The sequence below is a fragment of the Leuciscus leuciscus genome (genome assembly GCF_965113295.1).
Source record: "Leuciscus leuciscus genome assembly, chromosome: 17".
Classification (NCBI taxonomy): domain Eukaryota; kingdom Metazoa; phylum Chordata; class Actinopteri; order Cypriniformes; family Leuciscidae; genus Leuciscus; species Leuciscus leuciscus.
The window spans coordinates 25,476,171-25,488,322 of record NC_138741.1 but is presented as its reverse complement, the minus strand read 5'-3'; the positions used below and the strand labels follow the sequence as shown (position 1 = coordinate 25,488,322).

At 36.2% G+C, this 12,152-nt stretch overlaps 1 protein-coding gene across 1 annotated transcript; it reads left to right on the top strand.

Moving 5' to 3' along the window:
- The first annotated feature begins 310 nt into the window (after window positions 1-310).
- gpn1 (GPN-loop GTPase 1) lies at window positions 311-11,729 on the top strand. Its single transcript, XM_082142352.1, has 14 exons — window positions 311-525; window positions 752-845; window positions 1,499-1,538; window positions 2,295-2,361; window positions 2,462-2,499; window positions 2,601-2,679; window positions 2,764-2,858; window positions 3,312-3,357; window positions 3,808-3,954; window positions 8,542-8,624; window positions 9,832-9,871; window positions 10,077-10,167; window positions 10,989-11,093; window positions 11,201-11,729. Exons 1-14 carry the CDS (start codon window positions 340-342, stop codon window positions 11,290-11,292), a joined length of 1,203 nt encoding a protein of 400 aa, XP_081998478.1. The 5' UTR covers window positions 311-339; the 3' UTR covers window positions 11,293-11,729.
- The last annotated feature ends 423 nt before the right edge of the window (window positions 11,730-12,152 follow it).

The window sequence follows — 12,152 nt, the reverse complement described above, 5'->3', positions numbered from 1 at the left end:
GTTCCGAAAATAAATAAATAAATAAATACTAATGGTGTGAATAATAGTAATGATTAATACTAATTATTATAATTAAGTAACCTAATTTAGCTAAATAATAATAATTTCTTTATTTTACAATGAAATGTGATCCAGACATTTTTATGATTCACCCATTTAAAGAACTATTTTAATGTCTCGGTCACTAATCCTATTCTCAGTCAGTCACATTTTATCAAATTAAACAAATCTTATGGACTCCTGCCATCTAGTGGGCATCATAGGTAATAGCGACAGGATGTTTTTCGTCATTTTACGCCAATAGACATTACTTTACGGTAAGTGTCCAGTAGCAGCAGCATGGCGACTGCAGCAGCAGACAGCGGAGATGGACCTTCGTATGAAAGTGATGATAAATGTAAAGAAGATCGAGATGATAAACCGGCACCGAGTCAGAGTTCATCTAATGAACAGAATACAGAAACGAAACCGGTGTGTCTCATAGTTCTAGGCATGGCAGGGTCAGGAAAAACTACTTTTGTGCAGGTGAGACTGACTTGTGACACATCAGTAAAATGATAAGTAAATTAGGCTATATAATTATGTAACATTTACTTGGTTCATTTAAGATTATTTCAGTGTTATGTGTGATAATTCTGAATTAACCAAATCATAAAAATAAAAAAATCCGGTAAACATTTACTTGAGTCAATTTAAGATGGATATCATGCATTAATAAATACTAATGTCTATGTATATCTTGTTGTATCAGAGGCTCACAGCTTACCTGCACTCCAAGAAAACTCCTCCATATGTCATCAATCTCGATCCTGCTGTACATGAGGTCCCTTTTCCAGCCAATATTGGTGCGTCACTGTTTTCCTGCCCCTGTTATCCCAGTAAGACGGTGCTGGTTCTCGTACCGGAGCAGGTGCTGAGGGAACTTGTTCTCCGAACCGACCCGCGTTGTTTTCAGAACCGAGCGGTGACGTAACTGACTACGTTAGTACACAACTTGCCTGCGAATAAAAAGACCATTGCGGACGTTGTTTACGTTTTTAAAAACAAATGTAAAAATCCAAACTAATTTAATTTCACAATTTTAATGATCTTACAACTTTTCCATATCCTGTTTACACGTAATATGTCTGTTTATTTAGCACTATGAGAATAAAATAAAACATAACCTAAAAAAAAACTAATAAAACCTTCTTAAATATTCAATGTTAAATACGTTCTCAAAACTTTTAAGACTCATAAACTCCAAAGTTAATTTATTTCAGTGTCTTTATGCCAGCACAAGCGGTGTTTGATGTAACTTAAAGAAGTTTTTCACATTTATACAACATTTACTTCCTGATTTGCACTGGAACCAGCACCGTATGATATGAAGCAGTGACATTTCACTCGGGGTTAAAACACTGGCCGCTATTGTTATGGATAAATATTCATGATTTGTTAGCAGCATCTTAATTACATTAATGTCAAAGATTAAGTCTGGTTGTGCTTTTCCTTGCAGATATCAGAGACACTGTCAATTACAAGGAAGTCATGAAACAGTATCCTTTCAGTGTGAAAATATGTGTCTTGTGCTGTCTACCATCATTATCGTGGTACTATAATGTTATTGGTTATAGTGTTATTTGGAGTTATTTGGAGTGTTTTACTAAACCTTTAAACCTCACGATTGTCTTTTACAACAGATTCAAACTTGTTCAAAACTTGAAAACTTTAAATATCAGAGAAAAGGTTAGGTTTTGATTTCCAGGCCTGGAAAAGTTAGGTATATTAACATTTTCAAAGTGCTTTCTTTTAGTATATAATGCAGTTATATTGTGATCTAAAATTGTATTTTAGCTAGACATTGCTCTTAAAGTGATAGTTCGCCCAAAAATGAAAATTCTGTCATCATTTACTCACTCTCAAGTTGTTCTAAACCTGTATGAATTTCTTCTGCTGAACTCAAACACAGATAATGTAAAGAATGTCGGTAACCAGACAGATGACGGTAGCCATTGACTTCCATCGTATTTGTTCCCCCCCAAACTATGGAAGTCAGTGCGGCCCATCAACTGTTTGGTTGTTGGTTACCGGTCTTCCTTTATGTTCAGCTGAAGAAATTCAGACAGGTTTGGAAAAACTTGAGGGTGAGTAAATGATGACAGAATTAACATTTTTGGGTGAACTATCCCTTTAATCAGTGCATTCTCAGTGAATTACAAATGACTGGAAAAATCATAATTCCAAGATCAAAAAGTGTAGTAGTATCCATAGTTTAATTTCATCTGAGTGGATTGCCTTTGACTCTAATACAGATATGGTTTAGGTCCGAATGGAGGAATCGTCACATCTCTGAATCTGTTTGCAACACGATTTGATCAGGTAGAGCTGCATTTGAAGGATCCAATAGATGTCACTGTTTTACACTTTCACTTCCACATTCTTCTGTTCTAATTTACCATTTCTGTGTGTCCTCTTTTAGGTCATGAAGTTTATTGAGAAAAAGCAAAGTAATCACCAGTAAGTTTGTGTTCAGTACTCTAGATGTGATGATATCTGTGTCTTTTTCTCAGTGCTACTATTGCATGTGTGAGTCATGTTGTGTGTGTGTGTGTATGCAGGTATGTTTTGATTGACACTCCTGGACAAATAGAGGTGTTCACATGGTCGGCATCTGGAACTATTATAACTGAAACACTGGTACTTCACAGTCTTTCACGCTTAGTCATGATATTGCATTTGTATTTGGATATTTTGAATATAAACACAAGATTTCTTTTCTAGGCCTCTTCTTTTCCCTGTGTGGTTATTTATGTGTTGGACACGTCTCGAAGTGTGAATCCGGTCACCTTCATGTCCAACATGTTGTATGCCTGCAGGTCAGCTGCTCAGACTTATTTAATATATATATTGATTATGCAATATCTAAGGAAGCTTGTTTCCACCACTGAATACAAATAAATAAAATGCAATTATGAGTTTATATCTCACAATTCAGAGTTCATATCTAAACTTGGAATTGTGAGGGGGGGGTAAAGTCTGAATTGTGAGATATAATCTCACTATAGCGATAAATCAGATTTATAAGATATAAACTCGCAGAGTCAAAATTGTGAGATTAAAAGTTGCTATTAACTTTTTCTTTTTCTTATTTTGTGGCAGAAACAAGCTTCCATAAATATCTCTGAGATTTTAAAGTCTGCAAAAAATCAATAGTTCAGAGCGCAGTGTACTTGCTGAGTTCTCAGTGTTATATTCACACTGTATTATGCATCATGAAAGTGATGTCATGATTTCAGTAGATCTTACTGAAATGTCTTGTTTTCCTCCAGCATTCTCTACAAGACCAAGCTACCATTCATAGTTGCCATGAACAAGGTAAGAAAATGCTGTCATCCTAATCTTCAGTGGTCAATCAATAGGGATATTTAACTGCAAATACTGATATCTAGAAGGACGACAATATGTATACATTGCATTATGCATTCTAGTGAATTTGATGCATGTAGTATTTCTTAAATAACATCAAGTTATTTTATTAATAATTATTTAAAATTAATTGTATAGTTATAAATGTATAATATTAATTAATATGTAAATAAATATGAACACATATTTACTAATATTTATTGTTACATTTAAATAAAGTTGTTAATATTAATGGTACTATTTATATTAGTACATTTATTTAATATGAATAAATTAATTGTTCAAAAAATTATTATTGGTGGATAACACAATCTCATCCATCAGCATATTTTTTTAAATCGTATGTTTTAAATAAAACAAATCAGTGTAAGTGGTTTTTTTTTTCTGCACCTTTATCAGACTGACATCATTGATCACAGTTTTGCGGTGGAGTGGATGCAGGACTTTGAAGTGTTCCAGGACGCTTTGAATCAGGAGACGTCTTACGTTAGTAACCTGACCCGCTCTATGAGTCTCGTCCTGGATGAGTTCTACACCAACCTGAGGGTGAGTATAAAGCCACGGTCCAGTTAGCTGCCACCAACACACACGCATTCAGCACAATTTACACTTTTCACATGCTCTCACGTATGAAGGTTAATAGTAGCAAAACTCGAGAGCATGTAGATCTGAATTTGAGAACCTGTACAACAAATATTCGTACTCATACGCAAAAATTTGGGGGGCGCAAAGGAGTCGTTTTATTGGTTGGAGCCTAGCCAATGAAATGGGACATATTTTGTACGCAATGATGTCTCAAAACCTGTGTCCTTGGGGACGTTCTGAACGTGGCTTAATGCATTAAATTAAGACAGTGATATTAAAAGAGATACATGGTTTTATCAAACTCGGTAAACACCTAATAATGCATACCTATTAGGGCTGGGTATTGACACAAATTTCACAATTCGATTCGATTTCGATTCACAAGCTTGCAATTCGATTCCGATTTGATTCGATTCAATATTGATGATTTTGGATATCAGGTACAATACATGGCAAATTTTCTCAAGGAAAACAAATCTCTTAGCTAATGCTGTAAACTATGGGAGTCAGTTGTAGCCTACTAGGCTTCATTAGCCTACTATAATATTGAAGGTAAAAATGTACTGATTTGTATACAAACACTTAAAGGTGCATTAAGCAAGATTCTGAGTTTTTGCAGAACTATGCCACCTCTGGCGGCAAGTGAATCTGCAGCCAGAGATGTGCACGCTCATGGACCACACGCACACGCACGCTTGCACGAGCACGAGCTGTTCATAACCAAAGGAGCATCAGCCGCAAATCTTTTGTTTACAATCATAATGTCTTCAGAGGTAATAAAGTTATAAATCTGCAAGTCATTTTAAATATGTGAAAGGAAAGGCAATTGAGTAAATTACACACTTATGTGTGAGGGAAAAACGGGGGTAGTAGAAAACTTCGTTTTTTATTTCCATCTATCTCCATGTTGAACTGTGTTATGTGTTTACTGTATCCACTTATGATTGTATTATTATGGAAACACGTTCATGAACAATATAAGTTGTTACTTTGTAAAACTCAGTCGGTCAAAAAAGTACACTCAATTGTCTCAAGGTAATAAACAATTAAATGGCACTATGACGTTACCATAAAAGCCAAACAGGCTAATCCGCCAAAGATTTGCGGGGGTTTAGCCTGTTTTATTGATCTGCTAAGTAGCATATTCCAATAGCAATACATCCTAATTGAGCAGTAATTTGCTCAAAATTTGTGTCTAATTATCTAACTTATATATCAGCATTTTATATCACACTCAAGATATTTGAACTGTTTTAATCGAATAGCAAATCATTAAACTACATGTAGTGCAGATTTATTTAGTAGATATTTTGCCAGGGACAATACACACTGATGAACATTTATGTGAAATGTGTCAATACTTTTCAACTGCTGTCCCTATGTTTACTCTCGTCTTATTCCGACGCCTGTCTGAGTCCAATTTTGCCCTTTTGGATGCACTAGAGACAAGTTTTCTTTTTTTTTATCTTGCGTGGAGTTTGCGTTGGTGTTTGAAATGAACTACAAGCAGGTCTCTTACAATCCATCTTCTACGGAGAATGCCGGCGAATACACAAACCTACCAGACATAGCTATGTGAGCGTGCCGTGAACGCGCATGACGTCACGCCCAGTCTCAAATTCCGGCCCGAATCCCTCTTATTTATTTTACTTTACAGGATTATAGAGACAATCTCAGTGATCAGAGAAGGGCTCATTCAGCCCATCAGGCAATTGTTTAAGCATGTATGGGTTAGAAAACGGGTATTTTTAACATGAAAAGTTGCTTAATGCACCTTTAAATTACACTTTTATTTATTTTTATAATAATAAAGTTATATGAAATATAAACATTTAAATGGTGGCTGTCATAAAAACCTGCCAGATTTATTGAAACATGCATTAAAAATTTAAGAACATTAAAAATTAAAATGAATATGTAATATGGTGCATATATTTAGCAAAATGCTCCTCTCTAGAGTTAATTTTTCTAGCTGACTAACGGGTTTATGGTCACTGGATATGGTTTTTCTGAGGTAAATGTGACGTTACATGACATTGTTTACAAGCTGTTTTACTGACGTCTTTCCACGGATGAAACACTGATTGTGCGATTCCATGTGACATGATACGGATTTTGATAAGTTGTACTCTATCATTTAACACACTTTCAGGTGCTTATTCATGTTTATTTCGTGCTGTAACTGGTATTATTAAGGCGGAAGAGAAGATCATGTTGCTTCTCTTGAGCTGAGCTGCGCCAGAGCGATCTCACGCCACAGCGCCAAAACGGTATTTATGTTTTTGAATTTCGTAAGAAAATGGACGTAATTTGAAATCTGAGACTTTGTTTCATATCAATAGGAACAAGCACAAAGATTATTGCGATTTATTGGATGGGATTCGCGCTACAATGTTACATTCAATCATCAACTGAAAACAGGATGACTAATCGATTCTTGGGATTTAAGAATCGATATCGGTTCGTAAAAATGAGAATCGATTAAAATCGAGAAATCAATATTTTTTACCCAGCCCTAATACCTATGTACAGAAAAGCAGATGAGCCCAGAATATGAAAGCAACACGTTTAATTACATGTTAAGCGTTTTCAAGCGAGAGGAGTTTTTTGCCAAATATGTCGACTATATTACATATTTATTATATTTTTTACTTATATCGTTAAAATATTATAACATTGTTATTAAGTTGAGTTGTTGTTTTTAACCTTTAATAATAATACCAGCTGAAAGGGCTATCTGTATGTTTACAGCATTAGGTGAGATTTTTTTTTTCTTGAGAATACTGTACCTAATATTTATCCAAATGAATCGCTATTGAATCAAGATCGGAAATAAATCACAAAATTTGAATTGAATTGAAATCGTGAAATTTGTGTCAAGCAAAAAAAAAAAACATTAGCCTACCATGTAAAATGTTGTTACTAAAAATAATAAAATAAAATTGTTTAGTTACCAAATGTTTTGACAATCCCAATACACTTATTGTGATGCAAGTCCATAGTTCTCTCTCCAAGCTAAACTCAAAAAATGGCAGCCCTGTTATTTTAAGTTATGTATGGATGGTTGCTTAATTACCCAAGCCAAAAAGTCCACACTTAAGTTTCCATGATATTCTGGAATTTAGATATATAAATCTAATTGCTTAGAAAAAAATGAGTAGTTAGGGTTACATGTTTCTTCATGCAGTAAAATGTGATTGTAATTTTAACTGTATAAGACTGTAAAGATGATACTGTAAAAACCTGTTAATTGGTTGATGCTAAGGCTATGTTCAACTTGTCAGTGCAAATCTGATTATTCGTTTATCTGGTTGGAATCTGATCTATTCAGATCCGATTTGTGTGTCCATGCCACTCTTTCGTTTTCCGGAATATCTGCATTGGTTTCTTTGGCTATGCATTGCATTAGTCGTTATATTCCAAAAACAACCACAACCACCACAACAACATAGAAGGGTTTGCTGTACAGATGTTGTCTTATTTACAACATGACAATCTGTAGCTGCTGCGCTGGACATCTGTAGGCTATTTGAGTGGCATGTGCCACTGAATGTTTTGTAATGCCAGTGCTATTGTATGTTGTTTATCATGACAACTTTCAAACTGCCCATTCTAGGAAAGACATGAAATAAGTATATCATGGATCACTACATAATAACACATTAAAGGTGCATTAAGCAACTTTTCATGTTAAAAATACCCGTTTTCTAACCCATACATGCTTAAACAATTGCCTGATGGGCTGAATGAGCCCTTCTCTGATCACTGAGATTGTCTCTATAATCCTGTAAAGTAAAATGAATAAGAGGGATTCGGGCCGGAATTTTAGACTGGGCGTGACGTCATGCGCGTTCACGGTACGCTCACCTGGCTGTCTGGCAGGTTTGTGTATTCGCCGCCATTCTCCGTAGAAGATGGATTCTAAGAGACCGGCTTGTAGTTCATTTCAAACACCAACGTAAACTCCACGTAAGATAAAAAAAAAGAAAACTTTTGTCTGTGAGCGTGCACACTTCTGGCTGCAGTTTCGCTTATCGCCAGAGGGGGCATAGTTCTGCAAAAAGTCAGAGACTTGCGCAATGCACCTTTAACAGTCGCATCCGTTACTGTAAACCTTTATCTTTGCATGATGCTGCACCGACGCACGTCTGTAGGTGTCAGTATAAGTAAGTGTACATGGCCAGCGCAAGATTCTCATCTGTGGATTTAATAATAGTTTTTTTTGTAAATAAGTTTTAAATTCTAAAATGTACAGGTTGTTCTGTAAATATGTTTAAAAAACAGAATTATTCTGGCAACCACAGCTTCTAGTTTTGTTTCGTTTTTTTCTGTAAAATCGACAGGTAGTAGAGCCATGCTAATGGTGAAGCTTACCTTGGCTAGAACCATCAATAAAAAAAGCAAGACATGAACACAGATTTATGGCTTTCTCGGTGTCTGAAATGTATTGTTGGGCTTTTAGGTGACAGTTGCAATCACTCTTTTGTGACTTTAGTTTTTATCTCTCAGTCCAGTGCTTATGCAGGAACGTTTCTTTGTGTCCTGTAGGTTGTCGGTGTGTCTGCAGTGACAGGTTCTGGGCTTGATGAACTGTTCGTACAGGTTGCAGATGCTGCTAAAGAGTACGAAACGTACGTATCCCAAGTTCCCAACACTCTATGATTCAACACACATAATTCATAATTATGGTATGATTATGAAATTGAAGACTGTAGAACTTCAATGGCTTTAGTTTGTCTACCAGTGTTGTTATCGTTTAAAATCTTTAAATCGTTTAAATCTATTAAAGGGATAGTTCACCCAAAAATGAAAATTAGCCCATGATTTACTCACCCTCAAGTCATCCTAGGTGTATATGACATTCTTCTTTCAGATGAATACAATCAGAGTTATATTAAAAAATATATATCCTAATTAATTGTACAACTGTATACAGTTAGAAACATAAAATAAAAAATAGAGTGCCAAAGCCCAGAAACATCTTAAGCTGGATTTGATGTAATGGTCAAAAGTTAAAGACACGTTTTAATAGCAAAAAAAAGCATATTATGCCAGAGAGATGGAGAAAATAACGTGACTGAAGTAGCTATGCAGCTTTTCGGTATTAGAAGGGAGTCCATCAGCCATTTCGTTTTAATGTGAATTATGATGCATATGTTGTTTAGGACAATGTAATAATAATAATAATTCATTACATTTATATAGCGCTTTTCTCAGCACTCAAAGCGCACTCATAGAAAGGGGGGAATCTTCTCAACCACCACCAATGTGCAGCATCCACCTGGATGATGCGACGGCAGCCATATTGCGCCAGAATGCCCACCACACACCAGCTTACTGGTGGAGAAGAGACAGAGTTATGAAGTCAATGAGTATTTATGGGGATGATTAGGAGGCCATGATGGACAGGGGCCACTGGGCAAATTTGACCAGGATGCCGGAGTTACACCCCTACTCTTTCGAAAGACATCCTGGGATTTTTTGTGACCACAGAGAGTCAGGGCCGTGTTTTATTTCACGTCTCATCAGAAGGATGGTGCTTTTTGACAGTATAGTGTCCCCATCACTACACTGGGGGTGTTAGGACCCACACAGACCACAGGGTGAGCACCCCCTGCTGGCCTCACTAACACCTCTTCCAGCAGCAACCTGGTTTTCTCAGGAGGTCTCCCATCCAGGTCCTAACCAGGCTCAGCCCTGCTTAGCTTCAGTGGGCAACCAGCCTTGGGCTACAGGGTGACATGGCTGCTGGCGATATATATAGGCAATATAGATCTACGTTAAAAGATAAATGAATGCTTTTCTACAAACAGTTGATATGTTTTACTGTCTTTACAGCGAGTATCGCCCTGAATATGAACGTCTGCACAGAGAGCTGGTGAGTAATCGCTGGTGTGGGCTGATGTACTAGTCATGAATCAACTGGTCATGTCTTGCAAAGATCCTTCCATCACTGATTAAACAACATATTTTTGTTGCTTGGTTTTTTTCTTATTTTTTTCATTTGAAAGGCAAATAAAAATTGCACTGGCATGAGAAAAGGTCAAGTCTGACTGTTATTAATTCTTTCATCTCATGCACAGTCTGAAGCCCAGAGTCAGAAACAACAGGAGCAGTTGGACCGCCTTCGGAAAGACATAGGAGCAGTTCCCATGGAAACTGCAGCTCCTACCGGTACATTCATTCAGAACGGTCACGTCTGTTCATTCAAAAATAAATATATTTGAAAGTCATTAATCAACTTTGAACTCTCACATATAACGAACGATCCGATCTTTTGATGAGAATAAAACAATGACTGTGTCCTGAATAGTAGTCTATGTATGAAATATGTCTTTTAAATAAAGTTTAGAAAAGAGTGGGAGGTACAGTAAGCTGTGTGGGAACACTACTGTTCAAAAGTTTGGGGTCAGTAACATTTTTAATTTTTGTTATGTTTTTGAAAGAAGTCTCTTATGCTCACCAAAAATAGAGTAAAAAGAGTACTATTGTGAAATATTATTAAAATCTAAAGTATTTTTTTTATATATTTTAAAAATGTAATTTGTTCCTGTGATCAAAGCTGAATTTTCAGCATCATTACTCCAGTCTCCAGTGTCACATGATCCTTCAGAAATCATTCTAATATGATGATTTGCTGCTCTTTTATTCTTATTATTATTAAGGTTGAAAACATTGCAACTTAATATTTTTGTGGAAACTTTTTTTTTTTCAGGATTCTTTAAATAGAAAGTTCAAAAGAGCAGCATTTATTTAAAATGGAAATCATTCAAATGCATCCTTTGCTGATTAAAAGTATTAATATCTCTGAAAAAATATCATACTGGCTCCAAAACATTTGAACGATAGTGTGTTTTTGACATGAATTGCTTTATAAAAAAAATTAAAAAAATTACGGATATCATTTGTCTGCATTCAGCTGGACTTGGAGGGTGATCCTTAATTAGCTTTGTTTAAAAATATATGTATATGCCTTGGTTATTTTTTTTGTTTAGAAGCCCCAGATCTTGGTGGGCCTAGTGACCTCATCTTTAACCGAGGCAACCCAGATGAAGCTGAGGAAGACACAGACAGCGATACTGATGATATCGATCACACAGGTGAGAAGGATACTTCAAATGACCCTTAAAGAACCATAATCACCATCCCACTCAATAACACCCTTGTTTATGATGTCACTTTTTTCCCCCATTTTTTCTTTTAACAGTCACAGAAGAAAGTAAAGAGGCCGGTGCTTTCGGGAACTTTCTGAAGGAGAGAAGAGAAGTAGTGCAGGTGCGCAACAGGGAGTCAAAGTGAGGGCAGGAAATGTATGTATAGTGTTCGGTCACACATTCGAGTTTGACCCCTGAACTTTGACGTATCCACTTTCTTAACTTTGGAAGACTCCAAAATAGATTTCGGCGGCTAATATGGACCGTTTTCAATGAATCTGCTACAGTTGTAGCTGCCTGCACGTCCTGCTGCCACATCAACAAAGCCTGCGCTGAGATTTCAGAATTGCAAATGAGTAAATTTGTATTAGAACGTAATAACTGTTGCATCGTGGACAGGTCAAGAACCGCATTAGTTCAAAACCAAACATCAGCATATTTTGTCTTGCGTCTCCAATGAGCATGTTATTGCACAAAGAAAATAATGTGTGGTTTTTCTTTTGCATAATATATTTATGTACATTCTACAATTTTATTTTTCTGTTAATAAAAACTCTGTTTTCATAACAACCTGGAATAGAAGCCGAAAATCTGAAATTTCTCTTTTAAGGAATGGACTCCTATACCTATGAAGTTTCTATTATGGTAAATAAAATATTTTTTTACATACAGTATACAAAATCGGCCTTGCTTGAAACTTTCTGCTTCGTCTTTTCATAATGCTGTTTGAAGAAGCGTGGAGCGTGTTCATGTGCTGAGATGGTAGGTGGGCAGAAGTGGTTTTGCAGCCATATGGCAGAGGGATCCAGTGGGTGTAGTGAGACTGTGGGATTCAAAATCATGCCTTCAGCCGCTCCGTTTCATGAATTATGTTTCTACAACCTTCACATGTGTGAAATACCACTCTGCAAGACCTTCAGCTTTCAAGCTAGTTGAATGTGAGCATTGGAGATGTCATTGAGATTCACCTTTTGGAGGAAACGACTCAAACATTTATTTCCTGTC

Excerpts from the sequence above, each read along its gene's own strand:
- gpn1 (XM_082142352.1), top strand. The coding sequence starts at position 340 with ATGGCGACTGCAGCAGCAGACAGCGGAGATGGACCTTCGTATGAAAGT. Across the intron at positions 526-751 it reads GAAAAACTACTTTTGTGCAG|AGGCTCACAGCTTACCTGCA; the intron begins GTGAGACTGACT and ends TTGTTGTATCAG. Across the intron at positions 846-1,498 it reads CCCTTTTCCAGCCAATATTG|ATATCAGAGACACTGTCAAT; the intron begins GTGCGTCACTGT and ends TTTTCCTTGCAG.